Source organism: Antennarius striatus, chromosome 19 (assembly GCF_040054535.1).
Source record: "Antennarius striatus isolate MH-2024 chromosome 19, ASM4005453v1, whole genome shotgun sequence".
Taxonomy (NCBI): domain Eukaryota; kingdom Metazoa; phylum Chordata; class Actinopteri; order Lophiiformes; family Antennariidae; genus Antennarius; species Antennarius striatus.
In genome coordinates, this window is record NC_090794.1 from 11,547,640 (window position 1) to 11,573,012 (window position 25,373).

General features: G+C 39.6%; 4 protein-coding genes across 15 annotated transcripts in view; 2 read left to right on the forward strand and 2 right to left on the reverse strand.

Moving 5' to 3' along the window:
* Positions 1 to 4,663, reverse strand: part of LOC137613291 (clathrin coat assembly protein AP180-like) — a 25,658-nt gene extending 20,995 nt beyond the window's left edge. For all 6 annotated transcript variants that reach the window (XR_011038928.1, XM_068342384.1, XM_068342383.1 and 3 more), the window contains exons 1-2: positions 4,088 to 4,663; positions 3,713 to 3,975 (exon numbers count right to left, since the gene is read on the reverse strand). Coding sequence is in view for 5 of the 6 variants with exons in the window: in XM_068342384.1 (XP_068198485.1) it covers positions 3,713 to 3,842 (130 nt within the window). In the remaining variant the exon portion in view is untranslated. The remainder of the gene's footprint in view (positions 1 to 3,712; positions 3,976 to 4,087) is intronic.
* A 583-nt stretch (positions 4,664 to 5,246) lies between these two features.
* pgm3 (phosphoglucomutase 3) lies at positions 5,247 to 12,269 on the forward strand. 6 transcript variants are annotated; one of them, XM_068342291.1, is made up of 15 exons: positions 5,257 to 5,348; positions 6,639 to 6,769; positions 6,860 to 7,009; positions 7,502 to 7,710; positions 7,978 to 8,162; positions 8,253 to 8,320; positions 8,442 to 8,575; positions 8,699 to 8,894; positions 9,697 to 9,854; positions 10,022 to 10,105; positions 10,201 to 10,299; positions 10,432 to 10,551; positions 10,656 to 10,778; positions 11,429 to 11,602; positions 11,680 to 12,269. In XM_068342291.1, the coding sequence occupies exons 4-15, from the start codon at positions 7,504 to 7,506 to the stop codon at positions 11,767 to 11,769; spliced, it is 1,638 nt and encodes a 545-aa protein (XP_068198392.1). In that variant the 5' UTR covers positions 5,257 to 5,348; positions 6,639 to 6,769; positions 6,860 to 7,009; positions 7,502 to 7,503; the 3' UTR covers positions 11,770 to 12,269. The 6 variants fall into 6 exon arrangements, with proteins under 6 accessions (XP_068198391.1, XP_068198392.1, XP_068198394.1 ...); XM_068342293.1 differs by having other exon boundaries at positions 6,863 to 7,009; XM_068342292.1 differs by lacking the exon at positions 5,257 to 5,348 and adding an exon at positions 5,475 to 5,491.
* Positions 12,270 to 12,350: 81 nt separating this feature from the next.
* Positions 12,351 to 15,552, reverse strand: ngs (notochord granular surface). The gene is made up of 11 exons (XM_068342297.1): positions 15,255 to 15,552; positions 14,995 to 15,160; positions 14,641 to 14,790; positions 14,419 to 14,538; positions 14,213 to 14,308; positions 13,710 to 13,844; positions 13,514 to 13,624; positions 13,325 to 13,435; positions 13,076 to 13,200; positions 12,636 to 12,938; positions 12,351 to 12,518 (listed from the first exon to the last, which is right to left on the reverse strand). The coding sequence occupies exons 1-11, from the start codon at positions 15,449 to 15,451 to the stop codon at positions 12,425 to 12,427; spliced, it is 1,608 nt and encodes a 535-aa protein (XP_068198398.1). The 5' UTR covers positions 15,452 to 15,552; the 3' UTR covers positions 12,351 to 12,424.
* Positions 15,553 to 16,031: 479 nt separating this feature from the next.
* ccnc (cyclin C) lies at positions 16,032 to 24,483 on the forward strand. Of its 2 annotated transcripts, none has more exons than XM_068342390.1 (12): positions 16,032 to 16,172; positions 16,522 to 16,628; positions 16,829 to 16,913; positions 18,631 to 18,700; positions 18,924 to 18,975; positions 19,081 to 19,136; positions 21,377 to 21,412; positions 21,506 to 21,597; positions 21,705 to 21,772; positions 21,880 to 21,959; positions 22,895 to 23,013; positions 23,405 to 24,483. In XM_068342390.1, the coding sequence occupies exons 1-12, from the start codon at positions 16,141 to 16,143 to the stop codon at positions 23,460 to 23,462; spliced, it is 855 nt and encodes a 284-aa protein (XP_068198491.1). In that variant the 5' UTR covers positions 16,032 to 16,140; the 3' UTR covers positions 23,463 to 24,483. The 2 variants fall into 2 exon arrangements, with proteins under 2 accessions (XP_068198491.1, XP_068198492.1); XM_068342391.1 differs by having other exon boundaries at positions 23,408 to 24,483.
* The last annotated feature ends 890 nt before the right edge of the window (positions 24,484 to 25,373 follow it).

Below are 25,373 nucleotides of genomic sequence, written 5' to 3' on the forward strand. Positions count from 1 at the left end.
TTGGCGGAGCTAAATAAAGACTCTTACGGTAATCCATGGCCTGCGGGAGTTCTAATAATGACCTGTGAGGCCTCATACCGTGTGAATATGCTTGAGTTTCAGTGTGCCTCTTTCTAAGTTATCTATTATAACACTTTTTATAGTAAACAACAGATGCCAGACAATACTTCATAGTGAGCAGCAAATGGAGTTTTTGAACAATTGCAAAGGAGTAGAGTTGTAAAACAAATAAAATACTCAATACTCAAATAAAATATCAGACAGCCATTTAAGTATAGTGTAGCACACAGGAGGTGATATCAGACAGAGCCTTTAACTCATGTTGGGCTCCACCAAGGCTGGGTAGTAGCTCCGGAAGGAACAATGAGACGGAGAGATTGACCACTCTGAGAGAATTGCCTCCCTGCTCTTTGCAGCTGACGTTGCTCTGGTTTCATTAGACTACAACTCTCAGCACACACTGACACTGCTTGAGTGTGAACCAGGTCAGCACCTTCACCGCACTCTGCAGAAGAACCAAACCAAAGTTCCCTCCATTGGACAGCCGGGCTCAGCTGTGGAGAATCTCAGAAATCTGAAGGAAGTTCACCGTAAAGCCACAGCTCCTCATGGAGGCATCAGGCGTCTCATTATGGGTTCTACTGGGTACCTCCCTTCAGAGGTCTTTCAGACACATCCAAGCTGGGAGAAGACTGGGTATGGATCCCAAATTCACTGGGGAGATGATTTATCTTACTGATCTTTGTCAAGTGAGATAAAGTATTAAGTGAGGACTTGGAAAACTTTAGTGGGAAGAGGAATGATGAACGTCCCTGTAAAGGGGCGCAATTGACAGCAGATGAAGTTCAGAGCAGAATGTAGGAAACAATTTATTGCCTTTAGTGATACAAGAAAAGAGAGGTAGTTTGATTAATAATCAATCACCTGAGGACACAAACTTGAAGAAATATTAAATGATTTGCCACTCTGCTTGCAGTAGCTACTCTCCTTAATCCACATCCAGATCGGTTTAATACAGAGCTGGGCTAGAAGACACTGGCAATGCTAACATGCTGATTGTTTGTGTTTCCAGCAAAGCTGGGGAAAATATGGACTTTTAAAAGTAATAAACTGACTTTTTTTTGGGTAAAACGATTGGATTATTTTAAAAGTCTGTACCTTCAGATCCACACATCAAATACAGTTAATCACCTGAAAAGACATCCCAGCGACCAAACCATTATTTCAATTACTTGAAAAAAACAAACAAGCTAATTTGTGTTTTCTTCACGGGCCAGATTAATGATTCAGATTATTAAAAGCCCATTCTTTTTGGTGTTCAGCTAACTTTGCATGGACCACAAACAGATCTGTAGCCCATTCCCTCCAGGTGTCTTTTCACAACATATTGTGTCTCGACTATGAAAAATGAAATTCAAGAGAACATTTTACATCCTACATTACATTACAATCATTTTGCTTTTAATCACTAAAAACACCACCATTAATATAAAACACATCTGACTTACATTTGATTTTCCTGCTCTGTGTAAGAGATTAAGCACCAAACAAAATTGAAATGTTTGTACTCTATGTAGGACACAATGCTGCCCTTTGCAGCAAAATACACACATAACCACATCAACTACTGCTCCTCTCCAGGATGTTCATTTCTAGATTTTCCCCACCATCACACTCAGATTGTGATGGTGATGACCACTTGTTTGAATCCATCTTTAGCCTTAATCAGTTTACATGTTAGCTACGGTGAGATGCCATTGTAAACACACTCTTTCTTTGGACTGGTTCCATTCCAGACACACAGAATCCTTATGATGGTTTCTCTCCTATCGGTCTCTCTATCTATGAGAGAACAAGCCCGTCATTTTTCCTCTCCTTTCTCATGCCCTCCTTCCGTTGTTACAGTTTCACCCCTTTACACTCTCAATCTGTTGCTATGGTGACTGCACTTTTTCATCATTGCCACTGACAGCACACTCCCACATCCACCCCAAGGGTCATAGACTGGGTCACGATAACAAAAGACTAAATGTTACATATCATCTTAAATCTTTTATCATCAATTAGACATTTGGAGGATTACATGTCTTGTTAGTCACATGGAACTGATTTTTGAGGCTCTTCTGTTCAAGGAACTTATACAAGAAAAGCACAGTAGCCTCCATATTGAATGATTACCCCAGTAAGGGATACAACAGAGTATGTGTGTGTGCTATATTAGGCAGGAAAGACTGCTAAATTGAAGGCAACCTATTTGAATATTTCCTTGTGTGTCTTGTGTTTCAGCCAACAGAAGCTGCTTCCTGCATTCTGACGTGGTGCTCATGACTTGCAACTGTTGCAACTGGCTTAAGTCTGTAATATTTTTTTAAAAAAACAACCCTCATAAAGAACAACCCTATGTCCAGCAAAGAGTGAGGTCTCTAGTACATTCTTGTGTTAGCATTGTCACCTTTGGCTGTGTAAATAATGCAGTGCAGTCATTGGCTGATTATTAAATTATTCAGCAGAGGAGCAGATCACAAGATATAAGGTCCTAGCCCAAGATACAGGGACCAGACTTGGAAAGCAAACACAAAAACACGCAAAACACACACAAAGAGAGAGAAAGAGGGACAGACATAGAGAGAGAAAGAGAAAGAGAGGGAGAATACATGCAGAATAGTGGTGCACAATGTATAGTTTCAGTATCGACATCTCATTCTCAATGTGCCCAACGTGTTGCACTCACATTGCTAGAAATAAAGAAGGGATGCAAAGTACCTCAAAAACCCCTCCAGGTTTGTTACTGCAGAGGAAATTATTATGATCTTTGCTTTAGACTAAACTGCAAAAAACATGTTGATTTAATCTTAATTTAAACCAGTGGTGACAGAAGTTAAAGGGAAGATTTATTCTGTTATGTTTGTGGAGATTCTCATTCCAGTCATGGTAGATCTCCTGTTGAATTTGTTCAACGCAGAGATTTGCTCTATTAGAGCTAAATACAGTTTACAAAACTGTTGGAATGAGAATAATTGAAAGTTATTTTTAATATCGCTGTAATAGAACATTTTGGAATGTCATATTATTCCAATATAACGCAGAGTCAATCAGACCACCATACCACTGCTTTGCTCTCACTCAGAATTTGTTGTAGGTGACAGTGATTAATCATGATTTGTCATAAGGCGGTGCCTGCTGTCATCTGTAGATGTGTCAATAAAGCTGTGAAGTTTGATGTTTTTTCTTCAGCTATGGAAATATGAAAGCCACACATGAGAGACTGGATGCTATTTACACAAAATCCAGTATTATAATTTATCCTACATTTTAAGCTGTTACCACCATGTGTGCATCAAGAAATAAACTTGCTTTAGTATTCAGGCATGCAGGCCTCCAGCATCTTTGCTATAATAAAGCTTTAAGGTAAGAATTATGTTACAATCTTTTCAGGATCCCAAAAAAAAACACAGTAAAATTACTTTTTTCTCAGTCTAGGACAGCTCTCTCTTCTTCCCTCTCATTCTCCAGGTCTCCATCATCTTTAGTGGAGAAAAGTGTCACAGGAGGGGTCACCACAGTGGCCACAGCAATTAATTATGGCACCACACCACGATGAGCTAGAGTAATCGGGTGTGAGGATGACGTTCAATCGGCCGTAATGGCATGTGTCCTGGATGTGTTGGGTGTAGGCAGACCCATGCGGTAGGACAGAGGAGGAATTACTTACACTCCAAGTGCTTCTTCTTGGGCGCCATCACTTCATGAGTGGTGGCTTTGCAGACAGCACGGGCCATATCTGATCCCGTTAGCTGGTATTGCGCAGCGGCAATGCGATCCGTGAGCGTTTGCCCCGACATTTTCTCTCCTCGAATCGAACACCTCAGGGGTGTATTTCACCAGGGGACGATGGAAAAACAAAATATAAGCCAAGCGGTTGTGGTCAGTGCGCGGCGCTTTCCTTTCCCCCCTAGTTGGCAGGCCCGTGACCTTCTGTGTGAGAAAAACACACAAATGATGGAAAATCAATACATAAATATTATTTCTCGTCCTTAAAAAGTCTCAGTCACGTTGATAATATTCGCAGTGACATGAATAGACTTACGCAAGATAGTGAATTCCCCTCGTTTCGTCCTCCGACCGTTCAGTTCAGCACCCTGGACAGCTAATGCCACTAGATTATGTAACAGTCAACTGGCTATGAAAGCTATTATCTCACCCAGTAGCAATAATTTCAAAAAAGGCCAATAAAAAAAACGTGGTGCAGGCACAGCTTTTCAAAAATACACTTGCAATATACGGGAAATAACACTCCGTTTATGTTAGCGCAATATCCCGTTTGGAGGGCGCATCGGGATCGGTTTTCTCCCCCCGCTTCAGTGCAAAAGAAAAAGCTTCTAACTGGCTTCGGGAATCCGCTATGTTCTCCGTCGTTAAATTGCGGCTGTATCTTCGTTATTTTCGGCTCATTCGAGCTGCTTCAGATGCCGTGGTCCTCTCCGCCAATCGGTCAGAGAATGCGCACCGCTCCCCGGTGGAGTCACCAACACTGCGCAGCGCAAGAGGACTGGCAGAAGGGAATCTCCTTTTCTTGTTCCCCCCCCCCTTTTCCGATATTTTCTTTAAGGTATATCTATATGTTCAACGAGATTCTCCTCCCACAGTGGGTGCTTGGACAGGGTTGGATGACACACGTCGCATCACACGGCTCTTAAAGGGGAGTCGACGCGGCGTCACTGTGCAGCAACTCGTATCACTGCGTCAAAGGGTTAATAATCAAGCGTGACTGTAGTTTGGGGCCTATGCGCCGCTGCGTGTTTGCAGTGCATCACACCGGTTTGCACGCTCAGCATGCAAAGAGACAGATGCTTCCATGTATACAGATTCATAGATATGTGGCTGTATTATTTATATAGGCTGTGTGGTTACGCTCAGCTAGGCTTTGCTTCATATAAAGCTGAATAGGATTTGGTACAATGCAGTCTAGATACGAACAGGGCGATATTCGGTCCCTATGTTTGCGCTATTTTAAAAAAAAAATCTTGTTTTTTATGGCTATAATTGGGCTAAATTTTTACAAATGTTTATGACGGAACCACCATTTAATGTTTCATTTCAAATTTCGTCAATTAAATGCATGTAACAAACACCAAAATAAAAATATGATCATATAATATTATCAGGTTAGGATGTGACGTTCAAAGGCGTCCGTACATCAGAGAACTGACAGAGAGGAGCGGACTGATAGGCACGTACTTGCGTCACGTGACGTATACGGAAGTAGCCACGTCGCCAGTGGCTGGACGGAGGACCAGGAAATGCTTTATTCTTTGTTCTTTATTTATTATTCTCCTGAAAACAAAACAGTAAGTGAATTTATAAACAATATAATGAGCTTTATTCATCCATTTTTTATAGATCAGACGACTGTTGTGGTCCGGTCTTTAACTGTTTATCCGAGGTACGGGTCGCGGGTGTTGCTGCCGGAGCCTCTCCGAGCTGGTCACGGGTGAGACCCGGTTGAAACGCCAGCTCATTGCAGGGCTACACATACTCAGACAACCATCCACACACACTCAGACATTTTTTATCGAAATAGCATGTTTTTGGTATTTGGGGACAGACCCGGAAAAGTCTAGGGAACCCACGCAGGCACGGGGAGAACATACAAAGTTCACACGGAATCGAACCCGTGTTCATGTTTACTCTCCGATGCCAACAAGATCTGTCCTCTTGACATAATAATGTGTGCAGGTGCTTTTTATGAAGTTGAATTTCAGCTAAAAGTATGACAAAAAAAAAACCCCAAAAAACTCAAACGTTCGATATGTGTCTGTAATTATATTTGATATTTTTGATGGCCTTTTTGAGGGGAAATCTTGAATCACAAACAAGCTACAGTACATCCACCTTGATTTTTAGTGGATTTCACCACTCACATCTGACTGTTGTAAAGTTGGTACCATTTTTATTTTACATCTTTTAAAATTGAGTTTTAGATTTACATGCATACACCATAGACATAAATCGTGTGTTTCAGTGTGCAGGTTCTTTAAGTGTTTTTTAAGTTAACATGCACAGTATACAATAATAAGTTTTCATGTGACAAGTGGAGCATAAAAGACACAATCAGTAATTAATACTACAGGATTGCATGTCCCTGATTAGCTATGCAGTAGTATGGAGGAGGAGGAGAAGTACAAAACTGCCAGATATTATTCTGTTTTTATTATTCTGAATGCTGGCAGGCATACCAAACTGCTACTGAGGGTTCATTTACCAGATATTCCAATCTAGAACCACCTTCTGCATGATACCGGTCAAGTTGTCCCAGCCATGGCATTCTTGCCGATGTAATTTCCTCCCCAGACTTTGTGTTTTTAATGTGACAGGTTAGTTTGGGGAGGGAATGGTTCTCTGAGCTGATTCAAATCAAAACATTGTGAATGTGTCTCTTAAAATTTTGTTTTAATTTGACAAAGACGGCTAACAAAAGTCAGTCAAGTGTGAACAAATCTTGTATGGTGAGAATTATCATTCAATCTGTTCTGAGTAACAAAATTTACTTATTATTTAAAAAGATGACTCATTCTGCAAAAGTGAGCTGGGCCTGAGCGTATTAGATGATGATAAAACTGTAATCTCTCCACCTACAGTATATATTTGAATAAGCTCACTTGAAAGTCTCACGGTGTCACGCCGTCACCAACTCCACCCACTACCTGTCAATCAAGCGCTCAACCAATCACGGTGCATCTGCCAGAAGGAATCACGTGAACAGTGTGGCGTAAGGCATCTGCTATGTTAGGACAAGAAATAACTATACGTGGACTTCCCAGGTAACATAATTTTAGACAACAATTTTCATGTTTTTTAGCAGAGAGTCCAAACAGCAGGAACGACAATGCATTCTGAGTGAAACTGCGATTGAAAGAGAGGAAAGGATTGCTTCACAAAAAGAGAAGTACTACTTAGCCAGAGCCAATCAATGCCAAGCACAAAAGGAAAATCGCCAAGAAAAAGAAAGGTGAGGTATACAAAAAGTATTCAGTGGGTTAAAGCTTATCAAAGGTGTCTGTCATTAGTTATCTAATAAATAAATAAATGAATTAATGCTGTTCCTGGTCATTCAGAATGTCATGGCTGTTACTATACATTTGATGGTTTTTGTAGAGAATGCAAACAGCAGGACTGAGACAAAAAACGGCAATGTTTATGCAAACACTACATATAAAGGCTTTGCTACTTTAATTGAATACGTGTAAAATAAGCATTTTACCATTTTTATTTACTATGTCTTGCTCCATAGAACAAGGTAGCTATTTATTCTTTTCATATGTTTCGTCAGATATTATTGTATTATCGTGGAATTTCCATGGGTTCCCGCCAGTGATAATATAGCACACTACTTATGTTCAGTACTGTATGTTTAGTCCATTCTGTTGGCAATATTTATTTACTTTTAATTAAGAAAGATTGTACCACTTATTGGTCTGTTATTTTCTTCTATGTGTTTCAGTGATGGCCCAGTTTCCAGAAGTATTACAGCAGTCCACTCTTCACCCTAAACCTGTAGGCTTACTTTTGCAGTATGCCACTGCTGGGTTCAGGACCAACGCCCAACACCTCGACCACGTCATGTTCAGAATGGGAGTGCTGGCTACTCTTCGCTCCAAAAAAACTAAAGCCACCATAGGTGTCATGGTCACTGCATCACACAACCCAGAGGTGAATGGGATCTGGCTGTAGGTCTTTGATGTAGTTTGAAGTCTTTTGGGTTATTTAGTTAATACATTTAGATTATTCTGGAATCTGTCATGAAGTTACATTGATTTCACACTTTTTGCCACAGTTCATAAGGCTAATAAGAAATAAGGGGCTTCACATTTTCATTTATTTTTATATGGTTTTTGAAACAATTTTTTTAAAGACATTACACTCATGATAATCCCATTCAACTTCTTCCTGTCTCTCTTTACGTCTTCACTTGTGTAGGAGGACAATGGGGTGAAGCTAATTGATCCCATGGGGGAAATGCTGTCACAGAAATGGGAGGGCTTTGCCACCCAACTGGCCAATTCAGAGCAGGATGATTTCCTCACGGCTCTGAAGGATGTTGTAGAGAAAGAGTCCATAGACATGAGCCAGGAAGGAAGTGTATTTGTGGGCAGAGACACCCGGTAGGATTTTAAGGCATGTTTTGTTTGGTTTCAATTAATTCACCCTCAGGTAAATTAAAAGACTAAAAAATGTGTGTCCTCTCACTGTAGAAGCAGCAGTGCCAGCCTTTCACAGTCTGTTCTGGACGGAGTATCCGCACTAGGTGGTCACAGCAAAGGTAGTAACAGATAGCTATTTCACTTGTAGATGAAATCTTTTTTTTTTTACTCAGTTGAATTTTTTTTTGGAACATTTCCCCTTTCTGCCTTTGTTTTTCTACCTTCTGATTCTCTCATCAGACTATGGCTTGTTGACCACTCCACAGCTCCACTACATGGTTCGCTGTCAGAACACACAAGGGAAATATGGAGAAGCCACATTGGAAGGATATTATAAGAAACTCTCCCAGGCTTTTATTCAGCTCACCAAGAATGTAAGAATACAGTCATTAGTTTGTGTGTCTTGTACTTTTAGGTGTGTTTGTGTTTTTACAGTTTTGTAGGCCATCTCTACTAGAATCAATCCTTAATCCCTTCATTTGTTTTTTCTATTACAGGCGTCCAATTGCACGGATGACCAGAAGCACCTGACTGTGGATGCGGCTAATGGTATTGGGGCTCTGAAGCTGCGTGAGATGGAATGTCATCTGAAGAAGGAGCTGCACATATCGCTGTTCAATGACGGCAGCAAAGGAAAGCTCAACCACCAATGCGGGGCTGACTTTGTCAAAACACAGCAAAAGGCTCCAACAGGTGCGTCCTTGAAACAGAACGTTTTAACAGTTTATATGGAAAAGGCGAAAATTGTGTTTCAAAAGCTAAATGTTTTTTATCTCCTTGATAAGTACAGTATCATACAGTATCATGGATTAATAATTTAACAGCTGTTGATACTTTTTTCTTTTACTTATTTTATCTGAAACCATAGATGTACGATTTGATCACAAGGTTAAGTCTAAAGTAATAAAGTGCCAGAATAATGGCTACAATATTTGGTATCAATTTAAATTTACATGATTTACTCATAAATGTAGTTGTGCTAATGTTTGCTTCTAAACTGATGCTTAGTGAGCTCTAAATTCTAGTTGTCTACCTGGTGTTACATTTTTCCTTTTATAAAATGCACTTGTTGCTAGTGAAGATATAAATGTCTTTTCTCTCCAGTTTATAAAATACATGAAGCTTAAACTAATCCATTTTATAACAACATTCCTGATAACGCTAATGCATTAATTATTTAAAGTTTACGATTAGTGCAAATAATAGTAGAAGCACTGATCTGTATATTTCAGTACATTTTAACAGAACTACAAACTTTATCCCCCCAAAGTATACAATAGAAATAACTACCGGTAATCTCAACAATCTTAAGAGTGATTTTCATCAATGTTAGGGTCGTTTGTTTGGCTGTGGTATTGGTCAGATATTTTTAATTCTATGGGTTCTATAGGTAATTCTATAGGTAATGGAGTATGTATGACCAAAAGAAAATATGAAACAAAAGACTGACACTGCTTCCATCTTCTTCTCTCTGTCACCTTCGTTTTCTGTGAAGGCATTACAATAAACCCCGGGGAGCGTGGCTGTTCCTTTGATGGCGATGCTGACCGATTAGTTTACTACTACATGGACTCAGAAGGACAGTTTCACCTGCTGGATGGAGACAAAATTGCTACTCTCATCTGTACATTCTTAAAAGAGCTATTTACACAGGTATGAATGGAATAAACAGGTACATGTACATAACAGTGTAGTGATCTAGACTCACAAAATGTAACGTGGGGTAGGTTCCGACCCCTCTTGACCCCATGAAGGATAATCAGTCAAAGAAAGTAGATGGATGTCGACATTTCTTTAGTAAATACTTTTTGTTCACCTAGGTTGGTTTAAACCTGAAGGTAGCAGTTGTGCAAACTGCTTATGCTAACGGTAGCTCAACAAACTATCTGGAAGACACCATGAAGGTGAGAGAATGCAATAGCATTTTTTCAGTATTTATTATTCTTTGCCTTTTCCTGTTTAATTTATCGCCCTCACATTTAAAAAAAAAATCTTTTAGGTAATAGTGAGGTGTACGAAGACAGGAGTGAAACATCTTCATCATGCAGCCCAGGAGTTTGATGTTGGCATTTACTTTGAAGCCAACGGTCATGGAACTGTGAGTAGATACAGGCCTAATGAAGCACGTCACCGTCTTTACATATTAAGAAAATCCATTGTTTTCTGTATTCGTGTTTTATTTAATCTGAGTAATAGGATTCCTACTGTTCTGATGTGTCCTCATGATCAGGTGTTGTTCAGTGAGGCGGCTGAAGAGAAGATCCAGCAGCTGGTGGAGAACGTGACCACTGATGAGGAAAAAAGGAGAGCAGGTCTCCTGCTGCAGAACACTGTGAACGTCATAAACCAGGTACACACACACATACTGACACAGACTGAACTATTAAAACATTATAATGTTATTATGACACGCACTTGTGGACATAATGTATGTTGTGCTTTTTTCTGCTATAGACTGTAGGTGATGCCATTTCTGACATGCTGCTGATTGAAGCCATATTAACCATCAAGGGTATGACTATACAGCAGTGGGACGCCATCTATAGTGATCTGCCTAACAGGCAGCTCAAAGTCAAGGTGCTCATTTATTTATGTAATATCATACATATGGATGATGGTTTAGCCTGGAGGCGACTGTTTTTTCCATTGCCCATATTTTAATTTCATGAAAAACACAATTTTTTTTGCTGTAAAACTATTCTTTGTACGTGCACTTCACTTGTAATTTTTTGATTAGGCATAATCGTCAGCAAGAAATTAGGTTATCTCATGCAATATGGAAACATGATTTAAATTTTGTGTCTTAAGCATTATTTCAATTGAGAAAATTTACATTGTGTTTGTGCTGGCATTATTACATCCCGTGAAGCTGTAATGTAGTGTAATTGTCAGTGTATGTGTGTTCGTCTGTCCGTCAACTAAATATCTTCACAACCGTTGCAGATAGAAAGATGAAGAAAAAGCACATTACTCGTGCGGCAAAAGTGATGAAAATGAGCTGATAAACTTGACCTAGAGTAAAGTAGGTCAAGGTCAAAATTCAACTTTTGTTCTCATCTGACTCATTCAGGGGTGTCGCGGGATGTTGCAGCCTCTGACTGCCTTGTTTTGGACTTTTGTCCTACTTTAATCTCTGTTGCTGTTTTGTGTACATCTTGTCTCACTTTTATACCACCTCTATATATCATGAGAAATCAGAGAAGTATCTGTGTTTGTGCCTCATCTAGGTAGCGGACCGCAGGGTGATCGACACAAAGGATGCAGAGAGAAGAGCCGTGAGCCCAGAAGGACTGCAGGAGTCCATCGACACGCTGGTGAAGAATCACAGACGGGCTCGCTCCTTTGTGAGGCCCTCCGGCACCGAGGACGTGGTCAGGGTTTACGCTGAGGCAGAAACACAGGTGAGAGATTCTGTTGGTACTTTTTTTGTGACTTCTTGTATAATCTGATGCTCAAAGATGTTCTGGTTATTTTTTAGGAGAGCGCTGATGCCCTGGCACATGAAGTCAGCCTTGCAGTATATCATCTCGCTGGAGGAGTGGGGGGTGAACCCAAACTGTTATCCTAGAGCCACAAAACAATCAGTCAGCCAAATTATTTTGTACGGTTAATTGCGCTTGGTACTTCACTCTGCTTTTTTAATCCTTTATGTATTTGTCATTGTAAAAATTTGAGGTACAAGGCTTTATGCTGCTCGGAGTAATAAAACGTCTACCTCCTTGTATCTTAAGGCTAAAATGTGCCTGAAATAATGTGATAAGTAATAATAATAAGATACTTTGACAAGTCTGTGTCATCATGGAAGGATTTAGAGGATTTCATTGATAGGTTAGATTACATCTGGATAATTATGTAATATCCTAATAATAATTATGTACAGTAATAATAATGGAACCTTTGTACTTTTACTGCAGAATAAAATCACAAGTTTACATGAAGGGAGTTGAAGCAACTCTACCGTCTGTCGTGACTGCTTTGGTTTCAATAATGGGAAAAACAGTCTGGGGGTGATTGTGCATTTTTCAGTATTCCAGTTTAAGACGATGATTCTAATGATTTTAAATAAAAACCACAAAGATGATTGCTTGCCGTTTATTTGGTTACATAGCCAAACCTGTTTTGAAAGAAGGGAGGGTTAAAAGAGCAGAAAGGCAGGAAGAGTTAGGAGCAGAGCAGCGTGACCTTCACAGGGTGGTCCAGTTTCCAAAGAGAACAGTGTGGGTCTATTCTTCATCTGTATCATCAGCTGCTCCAGAAATGATGATGGTGCGCTCCTTTGTGTCACTTTCGTAAGTGTCCACATCGGTCTTAACTGTTCTGGAGGAGATAAGCAACACACGGACAAGTAAAATTAAGAAATCTTTCTTTTGATTGTCAAGACATTAAGATTGAGAGCAAATGGAGGATGTTAAAGATCGATCTGTCACCCTCTACCTGATGAGAACAGTCTTCCTCTCAGACAGCTCAGTTGCCTGACCCTCTAGATCTGTCTGCGTGTCCGACGAAGCCATCTCCACTTTGACACTTTTGACACCAGGAGTTTTCTCACCTCCACTGCTGGTCGAGTCAGCATGGAACCCCCCCGCCGCCTTTGAAGTGACTAGAGGACCCGAGCTAGCAGAAACTGATCGTGAGCCTCCTCTCATTCCTACGCTGGAGGAGAGATGCTGGCCTCCAGTTAAGGACAGGTTTGTTACCATGGTGCTCAGACGGTTGTCCTCCCCCTCGATCAGCTTCCTGAGAAATGAACGTGGAAGTGAAGTTGAAAACATAACAAAAATCCACCATTTTATCTTTTCTAGTTAAATTTAAAACAATTTTACATTGTGCACAAATGGCCTGGTGGTCCACTTTAAGTGTGCAGTTGTCTTCACCTGTAGGTGGTGATCTCGATCTCCAGAGCCATTTTTACATTTAACAAGTCCTGGTATTCCCGCAGCAGCAGAGCAATCTTTTCCTTGGTTACCTTCAGCTCCAGTTTAATTGCCTCTATGCGGTCCTGTTGCAGCAGGAGAAAATATAATATATTTAAAGAGATTATTCCTTGCAGATGTCTAAAATATGCTACATGTGAAAAGTTTAAGTGAAGGCAAATAAACACAATGGTAAATTTTGCCGGTTACCTCCAAGTCTTCTTCTTTTTTCTTGTATTTTTCCACTGCTTCACGAATCTGAGCCTCCAAATACTCGTTCCTCGTCTTCAACGCATCCAATTCACGCTCCTTGCTGAGAATCTAAATGCATGCATTTACACACGTATAAACATTGGCACGAGGAAGTAGTAACAAAACACAACAGTGAATCATACTCACATCCTTTTTATAGCCTGTGATTTCATCTCGGACACTTCGAACGCTTTTTACGTGACTGGTGGAGGCATTGGTCAGATCCTGAAACTTTGTCCTGTACCAAGTGTCCATCTCCTGGAGAACAGCAAACAATGGTGAAGTCTTATAGTTTGTGCCAGAAAAAAAAAAATCATATGTCATTAACATCGTTCCACCATGCCTCTAGGTTTTTGGCGGCGATGCTGTCATATTGAGACTGAATCTGTTTGAGAGCAGTGGAGAGGTCCGGGAGGCCATAGGTCAGGTCCACCTTAGCAGTCACTGAATAGATCTGCTGCATCAGCTCCTCAATTTCCTTAGAGTGGAACACAAATGACCAACGTTAAAAGAAGAATGGAATGCCTAGCAACACATGCTGTAATTTAACTCAAAAACATTAAAGATGACATTAGAAAAACAGTATTTGACCTGGTCTGTTGGTCAGTCATAAAGAAATATTTATGTTCACTAATGATGGCACCTCAGGGCAGGCATAGTGTTCCTTTTATGGTTGCTATGAGCCTTCACACCATGCTTGTAATTGCAAAGTTTACAGTGTGACTCATTCTGTCTGGATCACCATGTAAATATGACCTGTCATAGCACTAATTCTCAGTATATTAAACCCTGAGTGATAAAATGAAAGGAATGTCAGCTGCTGGCAGACGGACAAACATGCATCACCTCCTTGTGAACTCTCTGTAGGAAGGCCAGCTCAGCATCGAGATGTTCCAGATGTTTCTCCAGGGCAATCCGTGCTGAGGTCGCCCTGTCAACATCCTACAACATTGAACCATAAATGGTTCAAAAGTCAGATCTGGTTGTACATTTTCCATTAATAAATTCTTAGTAAATTCAAAGTTGTGAAAAGCCTTTCCAGTGATCCATACCGGACGTAGAGTCTCAATGTCGTGCTCTGTCTTCTTTCGGGCCTCCACAGCTTCATCATATTTGGCCTTCAGCATGTCTAGCTGGCCCAACATGGCATCTTTGGCTGCCAAGGATATGTCCTGATTCCGAGATGAAAAGCAGCCCCAGTTTTACCACACCTAAACTGTATTTAGAATGCTACAACAAACCGTAGTGTTGCGGGTCATGAGAAGTGATCTCACCCTCTGGACTCTCATTTGTTCAGCAACCCGGTTGAGATCCTTCAGCTGAGACTCATAAAGCTGCCTGAGGCCTGATGGTCGGACATGGCGGCTCTTCAAGGCCTCAATCTCAGCTTCCAGCAGCTTGTTTTGTGACTCCAAGGTTCGCACCTACAAGACAAATCGTAGTAAACGGAGATCAGCCTGGTGATGACAAATTCAAAGCATGACACGACATGACAAAGAGCATGGCAAGAGACTGTGGTGTAAAAAGGCAGATTACTACAAAGTTCTTGTGTCCAAAAATTAAGAATTAATCCAATTTAAATAACTGGATATATGACTAAGCTTGCGATAATGTGTGGTTCCACTTGCCTTTTCAATGTAAACTGCCAGGCGGTCATTGAGGGCAACCATCTCCTGTCTCTCATTGGTTCGAGTCTTTACAAAGGCTCGGTTCTCTGCTGCAGCCGCATCCAGGTCCAGTTTTGGTCCGAGTCCCAGGGACATCCCCAAGCAGAGCGCCCCCATACTCACGCTGCTGTAAATAGGAACAGAAATTTTTAACTACAAATTAAAATTAGACTGATTTGTTTTGATGATCTGTACATCTATACACAGTCTCTGTAACTCACCTGCTCATACCGCCCTTTCTGGAGGTGGACCTGCGCCCCATCCTCCCACCGCTCCGGGTGATGCTGACCGAGCGGTACCGGGCGTCCCTGCGGGTGGGCGAGGGACTGGACACCCGGAGCTGGTAGGATGATGGCTCGGCAAAGGTGCCCTCGAAATGCCGGCGGTAGGAGGACATCCTCTCTGGACTGCGGCTCATGTCGACGCTCCTCTAACTTTACTGCAACTTGAGCTGGAGACTCGAAACGGGTCACTCACGTCTTTGAGCCAGCGGTGGGTCTTTATGCGCGCAGCCCGTCCCTGAACGCTGCAGAGGAATGTTGAACCTCCCCAACCCACAATGAATGCTCCGACAAAACATCTACCAAGGTTACGTCAATTAGTTTATTATGGGTGGTTGAAATCATTCAGTGATGGCTGAATGAACATCGCAATTCTTTATTTACAGCTATGCATTTACTCAACTTCAGTAATTGCATTGTATTCATTTTATTTATTTATTATTTTATATACTGTATATTTGTTTCCACGCAGATCGTTGTGTATTTATTTATAAAGTTAGTTTTGTTGTTTGCTTACAGCGCCCGTATGTGACAACACGTAAACCCACCTCCACATCTATCATCTGAAAATCGAATGGAAAACATCCATACCATTACCAAACCACCATACCAAAACACCATTTTCAGAAAAAAATAAAGTGAGTCGTGCTTTATTATTTGGAAGCGGAACTATAATGTGGAGTTTCGTTGTCTCCGCCTTCTCCGGAAGATTTTTGATGTTACTCCAGTATCTTCACAGCGAAACTAGTTTTCCCGTGCTGTACAGTTCTTTAAAAATAGGTGATATAAATTTAAGAGCGCTTCTCTCTACCTCAGCTGCTGCAGTATGGCGGGAAACTTTTGGCAAAGTTCTCACTAGTAAGTTTTTGATAAAATTGTGTCCTTTTACGACTTAATTTTGTAATTTACGTCTGTGCTACGAGGCCTAGCTGTGTCATACGGCGAAGCTAACATCTTCTCTTTTGATCGTTCCTGCGGTATAAAATAGCTTGCGAATGCAAATAAAGCTTTGAGGAAAACAATTAAAGGAATCGTGATATAAAGCGTAATCATATTTACTTTCCTCTGCGTTTTACACGCTTTTGCCAAAAGTAATATAGATTGCGAATGGGGGTTTAAATTCCAAGTGTCCGCTAGCTTGTTTGACAGCTGTTGACAACTGTGAGTGTGGTTTTATAACTTATATTTATTACATTTATTGTCTAAGTCTGCAATGGGTTCTGGACAAGCAGGACCTGATGAAAGAGCGGCAGAAGGATCTGAAGTTTCTTTCAGACGAGGAGTACTGGAAACTGCAGATTTTCTTTGCCAATGGTAATTGTTAAATTTGTGTGAGATCGTTTCATAGCCTCAGCTTCATTTTCTAATGTTTTGATCTAAACTGTCGGATACGAGACTAAGAGTGCTGCAGTTGCCTTTTTGAAACTGTTTGTGCTTGCATTTATTATTTATAATAGAATAAATAGAAATTATTTGGATGAAAGTCTTTTAATGTTTCTTTCTGCGTCCTTCAGTGATCCAAGCTTTGGGGGAACACCTGAAGCTGCGGCAGCAGGTCATCGCTACTGCGACTGTTTACTTCAAACGCTTCTATGCCAGGTAAGGAAGATGTGTCTGCATGAAATAGGTACACCAAATAGCGACACCAGGATAAATCTAAACTGAGAATTGTTTTGTAGTAATGTCTGTGTACAGGTAAAATTTTGTTCTTTCCCTAGATGAAAGTAGAATTTTGTACCGCAACTGGAGCAGCTAATATAGAAATATATTCACATTTCTGTCAGGGTTTTTTCTCTGGTGAATTTACTGCTGGAATACGGGTTAAGTTGCGACCTTTTTACAAAATAAAATAAATAGGTACTTGTTCAGTTCTCATCATTTGTGAATGCAGCTGTTATAATTAAATATGATACAAAATTGTATTATTAAATATGATACTACTACTGCTAATAATAATAATATAGTAATCATATTAATAATAAATCTGTTTGGTACTTCTACAATGATTCACCACTTATAGAATCAGTTAAAGATGTTTGGTAATGAGTTTTGATCTTTGAGCAAATGCACATCTTCCCTTTTTCTGCTAATGTTTTGCAGGACAGGACATGACGTTTGTATGAGAAAAAAAAATCATCTCACATATTTTGTTGTAGGTTCAGTATTATTAATGAAAACTGTAGTCGGTCACATCCATCAAGTTACAATTGTGAAATAAAAATGATACTGCTCTGCTAAACTACAGTTATTTATTGCTAAACAGACCTTTCTTGCAGCTCAGTGATGGAAAAATGACATTAAAGATCCTTTTTCTGTATTGAGGACCAAAGTTTTGCAGCCTGATGGCTTTGATTTAATATGCATTCGACTTACTGGACATGCCTTAGTATGACTAGTGTGCATATACAGTGTTGATTTTTTTTTTTAACAATATGTTGTGTTCTTTAACCAGGCAAGCAACTGGAGACGTTGTGAAGTACATTACTCTTGTTCAGTACTCATGTCTAACAGCAAGAGGCAGCCATATTTATGCTGCTGAAAAGCAAAGACAAGAAAGCATTAGACATCAATCCAGAATTAGACAGCAACAAAAGCACTGGGATTCATTAGCTGACTTTGACACCAATATTGAGTGATGGTTAAGATGGATTATAATGATTGTTAAATGCAGTTTCAAGAGACTGCAGCATCAGTTTTATTCCTCTCATTTCCCACCAGGATTTCATGAGGGAGGTTTTCAAACGTGGATGGTTCTAGTAACTCCCTTTCTAAGGGTAAAAGTTGAAGCTGTGATCTGAGTCACATTTTACCAAGGAGGAGGTTTATGGATGTAATGAGGGAAGACATGAAGGTAGTCGGTGCGAGACAAGAAGATTCAAAGGACAGGGCTAGATGGAGGAAATTGATTGGCTGTGGCGACCCCTGAAGGGAAAAGCCGAAAGGAAAAGAAGAAGTAGAAGTTTACTTATTGTTTACTGTTTGCTTCCCTTCCAGCTTTGTCAAATCAATCTTTACTAGCTAGTGTAAAGCACAATGATAGAATGTTCCGGTGCTGTGTGAGTGATTTTTTTTTTTTTAATCAGGTTAAATTTTAAAATTTGAAAGATCACCTCAGTCTCAATGGTGGTGATTGGGAAAATTACTGTGTGCAAAGGGAAGAGAAGGGAATAATTTAAAATTGCCTTGTGCTGAAAATGTATTTTTAGTGATGGTAATTATGTCTGAGAAATGTAGTATGATTTTCACCTATTTACATTTCTGCACCTGAATGCTATTCACAAAAAAATGAGGGATCACTGTCTTGTGTTATATGCAGGTATTCCCTGAAAAGTATAGATCCAGTGCTCATGGCTCCAACCTGTGTTTTCTTGGCTTCAAAAGTTGAGGTATGGAAATAAGCCAATGGTTTCACGCCAACACTTTTTCATCGACCCATAAATATTATTATGTTTCCATTCATTTAGCACCTTTAGAAGATGCTGTTTTTTCCGAGTGGTTGCTGTTTACTCATTATTTTACAGGAGGTTGTTCACTGCTAAGCTGTAGACTCATGGCAACCTGTGCTCTGTTGTAACTGTTTAATTTGAGCTCCAGCATTTGTCCTTTCAGGAGTTTGGAGTTGTGTCCAATACTCGGCTGATTTCTGCAGCCACGTCTGTTTGTAAGTCAAACACTTATTTTATTTCCCAAAATTCAAATCATAATAAATACCTTAAATTTATCCTTATTCTACAGTGCATTTGATATGATGGTATTTTTTTTCCAGTGAAGACAAGATTTTCTTATGCCTTTCCAAAGGAGTTTCCTTACAGAATGAATCATGTAAGTGAATTGTCTGCATTTACATTTTAGACTTCTAACGGCTTTTATGTAGAATCAGTGGTTAATCAGTACTTCAAACTGTATTGTGAGTCAAATAAAGTTAAATGTTATTCAGCAGCAGTGACATGCTGTGCATATTACACCTAGGCCTTCAGTGATGTTCTACTAAGTCTAACTTGCATAAATACATATCATAATACTGTAAGCGGCTCTCACTGCTGCCACCAATGTAGTGTTCAGGACTGAGGCGTTTATAACATCTCTCAAATGGGACAAAAACCATCACTTCTCAAGAGGCGTTAGCCCTACTCCTTTTATTGTCATTTGCACAGAAGAACCCGCGGCCACACCTTTTATAGACGTCACACAACTACGTCACAAATCAAAACAAACTGAAATGGCCATCATTTATGAAACCACAGCTGGAGAAACAAAATGCAAAAAAAATACAGTAACACACTATTAGATGTTGCATCACCTCTATCGTGTATAAAATGGCCGTTATAATGAAACGGGTCTGTTTTCGATAGGAAAAATCAAATGAAATGCTTGTGCTCACCAAAAGAGCTATTCAAATGGCTTATTTATACACAAAATCTGTCTTCCTTTCTTTCCTCAAGAACACTTTGATGACTTGGTTGTACAGTTTATCTGCATTTTAATTCCAGCAACAAATCTAGCAACAAATTAGCTAGTTCAGGGAACGGGCCCTCGCCTCACAAGAGCTTCTCTTCAAATGTGCGTCTGAATAGCATCTGTTTAGCGCGGCCTTCTCAGAGTGAGTATCCAATCACAGGACACATACATGTCAGGGGAACGTGAGGCCAGCTAGAAGGCCTTAGAAGGCCCACTTGTGATCTGATTGGCTGTCACATCAGTCTATTAACTACAGTATACTGTATGTGCCTGTTCACTCAAGTGCAGGGAGACCTGTAAAGTACAATAATCCCTCATCATTCAGTTATTACGTTCCAGGACCACTTGTGAAAAACAAAATTCAGCAATATAGCGACAAACCATGACCCTCCCCATACTGATATTAAACCACCTTACATCTGTATTACCTTTTCCCACACTCTTATATTATAGACTGTTTAAAGCACTTTAAAGCTATATCGTGGAATTTTGTTTTTTGCGGTGATCCTGGAATGCATTAACCACGAGTAATGAGGCATTAATGTATATATGTACAGTATTTATACATATATTTAAATATTTAAGGAAATGCAATAAAATATAATTAACCTTTATCATAAATATCATGATTTCTGGTTATGTTAGGCCAGCAGAGCAGGCCTTGCTGGCCCTGACCGTCCATCACTGTTCAGCAGTTAAGCTACTCTGATAACCATAATCAACTGTTGTATAGGATTTTTCCATTCTTCCTCGGCATAGTTACTTACATATGATTTACCAAGAACTCCTTACACTGTATCACAGTGTCGCCACATCTGTGTCTACCAATACATGGAATTCCCCCGCTAATGTTCACAGTCCTCGGTCAGAAAATCTTGCTGCTATGGGAGACGGCTTTGACCGCGGCGGCATGTATGGAGCTGACAAGCACTGGTTCCACATTTGTCACTATGGTGATGATTGATGGGCAGTACTCGTATTTTATTTGTCCTGCATCTCCACCAAGGTGCCACGGCGTCAGTGGAGTTGTTCTGACACGTTTCCTGTCCAGAAAGTTCTGTAAGCTAATATTTATAGAGAAGCAATAAAAGCAGGAGTGGGTCACACCTTAGAGAATGAGTTAGCAGGCTGGTGCAACTGTTGATCATATTTCAACTCGAGTCTGCGGACCTCTAATAATGATGTCAGTCTCACACAGGTGGTCACAATATGGTAAGGATAGCAGCTGAAGTGTTTATCTGGAATGTAACTTGATACTTCCTGGTGGTCATAGTTTGTTGCCATAAGATAATTCCTGTATCTGTTAATGTAAAATGTAATTAAAATATTTTTCACTATGTGTAAGTATTTTATGAGTTAATGAAGAGTTTTAATGTTAAAGCACCAATATATCATGTTATGCTGTAATATGCAGTACATGACAGAAAAATACACAATAAACAACCCATAGAGATGTTCTAGTTGATGTTTAGGAATTATTTCCAGCTAAGAAGATGGATTTTTGTATATTGATCCAGTGGAAAAATTCCATGTTTTATTGTTGCACATTGTAAAGACATGTTGGTAGCTGAACTGCTCTGAATAGAGTTTTGATTTCTTTACAGATATTAGAATGTGAGTTCTACCTTCTAGAGTTGATGGTGAGTGAGGAGATCTTTGTGTAATTATTACTTTACTGCAGATGTTTTTATTTAACTGTAATTTACATGTTATTGGCGTGTTTTCCTGCTCAGGACTGCTGCCTGATCGTGTACCATCCCTACAGACCGCTTCTGCAGTATGTGCAGGATATGGGACAGGAGGATATGCTGCTGCCTCTGGCCTGGTATGTGTACATTCACATTCATGGGCTTATTAAGCAAATGATCACTAATTACATTCACAGTATACTAGCTTTAGCGATTAGTCTAACTCGGTGTCTGTCTGTACCAGGCGAATAGTGAACGACACATACAGGACAGATCTGTGTCTGCTCTACCCTCCTTTCATGATTGCCTTGGGTAAGATTTGTCCCCCTTACATTTCTCATCATGGCTTATGTAATCTATTTAATGACTTCAAATTAGATTTTTGGAATGTAACATGATCAGCTCTTTTTCTCTGGCAGCTTGTCTACATGTTGCCTGTGTGGTGCAGCAGAAAGATGCCAGGCAGTGGTTTGCAGAACTTTCCGTTGACATGGACAAGGTAAGAAGAGCTTCATTCTTAAAAAATAGTTTTTAAATATTTTTCTGTTGAAAAATCTGAACTAAAACATGAGACACATCTGTATTCACCTTTGACAAATGCACTACATTAAGTAAAGAGAAAATACTGTATATGAAGAATAAAATGTAATGCATTTTAGAGAAAAAACCCTACAGAGAAAATTTCAATTTTCAAAATACTTTATCCTTCATATTTTAAAGAATTTTGAACACAAAACTTCAATATTTTCATTAATTTGTTCTATACTCTTAATTTTAGGCAGGAACATTAACTGTATAAGAACATAGAAAAAGAAATGCCTGACACAGCTGGCTCAAATGCACTGAATAGACTGGATGTACATTGACAACCGTTCGTTCTCAAAAGGACAAAGAAGGAGTGAATCAAGTGTTTTCCACAATAGTAAATTCATATTGTTGAACTACTGTACTTTCAAAAGAGAAGGAATGAAAAATAAATGGCAGAAGAGAGATCTGATGCTCAGCATGCAGGGTGACACTTTCCAGAATTCCATACGTGAAACTGGTCCTGTGTGAGATGATTTTAATCATTTCCTGATCATGTTTCTTCCCCAGTTCATTGCTTCACCCTCATAAAGTACTTTATCTAGATGAGCTGCTGCCCTCAAGCAGCATCAAGCCTGAAGCTCAGATAAAAGCAGTTCCAAAAGTCACAGATGGTGAATGCAGGCGGTCGGTGGTTTGTTTGTGATGGAGTTGCATATTCAACCTTATTATTTATTTTCTTACGATGTTGTTGTTCTTAACATTTTGAATTTTCTGGCTAGCTAGTATTTCTTGCTTGTTTTTTTTTGTTGTTGTTGTTTTTGGAAAGGTCGTAAATAATTGCATAGACGCAAAAATGATAGACATCCACTTTATATTAATTTTAGTTTCCTTGTGTTCTCTCTAAAGATTCTGGAGATTATCCGTGTCATCCTGAAGCTTTATGACCAGTGGAAGAACTTTGATGACAGAAAGGAGATCGCTGCTGTGCTGAACAAGATGCCTAAACCCAAACCTCCTCCTAACAGGTAAAGTTCAAATGGATAGTGTGTTGTTAAACTTAAACCCAAATCCATTTACTTCATTGACTCGGTCTTGTTCATGACAGCTAACTAAAGATAAAATAAACCTTTGATAGTCCCACAGTGGGGAATTTGTGCGACTGGGGGGGAGTCATACATACACATAAATAAATACATACATATTTACATACGTAACATATGAAATGTACATATTAAATATACATATTAACATATGGTAAACATATTAACATATACATAGCTATCAACAATTTACAATTTAACCCCTGTGCAAACCACTGCTGTCCTCTGATGCTGATTCTCGTTTTAATTTGACACTTTGTGGTGTGTCTCACTGAGCTGTCTGTACTTTAACATGTCTTATTTTGTGTGTTATCAGCAGTGAGGGTGACCAGAGCTCCAATGGAAACCAAAGCAACTCCTACAGCCAGTCTTAGCATCTGTATTCCCAGAATGATTATGCACAACCTTTGTGGTGTCAGTTAGAAAGCATTTCAGTCAACCAAGACGTCCTTCCTTCAACTGACACCCCCCTAGGAAAAAAAAAGCTGTTTTCGGCCACATTTTCACTTTTCCAATGTCCAATCATTGTGGATTCAGCGGACTGACAACAGCAGTCTGTGCGTCTCGATGAGACTCTAATCTGTTCAAGACTTGAAAGGAACTGAATCTGAGGAACATTTAGGTGGGAGAAGGGAATGTAGGAAAAACTGACGGGAGGACAGATGTGATGGTTTGGTAGAAACCCATTTTAATGTCATTGTAATGATCCTGACATCCTTGAACAGCCCAGAGGAGTGAGTCCTTTCATGTGGAGCTCCGAGGGATTCGAGAAAACTTGATCACAAGTACTGTGTGTGTGCGTGTCTGTGTGCGATTGGCCAGGCTGCATGGGTTTTCTTTCCTCAGGGACTTTAGTAGTCTTTTCTGTAAAATCATTTGATCCTGTGCTGTTCGAGAGGGAATCTGATTGGATATCACCTTGTGTAACTGTGATGTGATTGGATGCCCTGTGAGGTCTGTTCTGTTGATAATTAACCTCCTTGACGCTCCTTAATATTGGGGAGATTACTTCTTTTTTTTTTCAGTTCAGGAAAATAGTTTTGAATCGTAATACTTCAACTCTGTTCCACTCATTCCCGCTCCTCTTTTGTAAATAATCTTGTTATTCTATTAGTTTGTAATATATTTCATGTTTTTTCGTAAGTAATCAGACCGAAATGGAATCCATGACCAGGTGTTGCTTCGTAGTTCTTCTGAAGAAGTTTCCTCGGTTGTTTCATCTTCATGATTTTCTTTATTTTATAGTGATTATGGTTTCACTTTGCTTTAGTTGTACAATTTTTTAAAGCTATTTTTAATTTGTAAAGAAAATGCTTTTTTGAATTTTTGGTTGGTTTTGTTATGCATTATTTTTAACCTACTTTGTGCTATCTATTAAATCACTGATTGTTGCAATATATGTGCATATGTCTGTAGATGTCTATAATTTTGTGATGTGCTATAGTGGAAGCTGTGTGTCTGTGCTCAAAACAAGGTGCTTGAAAGCCTCACAAAATAAAAGCTGCTGGTTACAGAGTAAACGTTTCATGAAAGCACATTTTTCTATTGAGGCCAATCGTAGGAAAAATGTTATGGGTGTTTACTGTTGCATTACCAGTGCAACTATATTTTTTTTCCCTCAGTCGCTTCCTGTACATTTTTCCCGGTGTGTGATTTGGATAAACATTGTGTTAAAGGTCACTTCACTTTCTCTTGCTAATTGGAAGAAAGAAAGTGGGAGAAGCCTCTGAGGCGAGCCAGATGCAGCCTTGTTCTGCTTTGCCTTCTGGTATTTTCCTCCCCTTTAGCAGGCTCCATCTGTTGACATAGCGACTACATGAATGAGAATCCAAGTGAAGCGGCTGCACCCACCTAAAAATTTCTTCTAGTCCTGATCACATGTCCCAAAATTATTTTATTATGTGATTTTTTTTAATCATGTTTAAAGATCATTTATGGTCTAATAAAGAGATGTGGTGTGCAAAACTTGGTGTTTGATTGCTGTTTTTAAAGCTGTATGTGTTAGCTTTCATAGAATCTTCCAGCATGTTATGGAAACAGTTTTCAGTCCCTTGTCAATATCACTCCAATGCAGGACCTGAAGGACCCCTGGTGGCAGAGAGTGAATGGAATTTTTAGATCAAAAACTACTTACCTTCAGTCTGCTTATTCTCAAAAATTATGCACACATATATTTAAGCATTTTGCCTTTTATTATTGCACAAGAAAACGATTTACTTCATTGCATATACAGTACTGTATATTATTCATGGCTGCACGTTGGTGTTTATAGTGAAGTCTGTCTC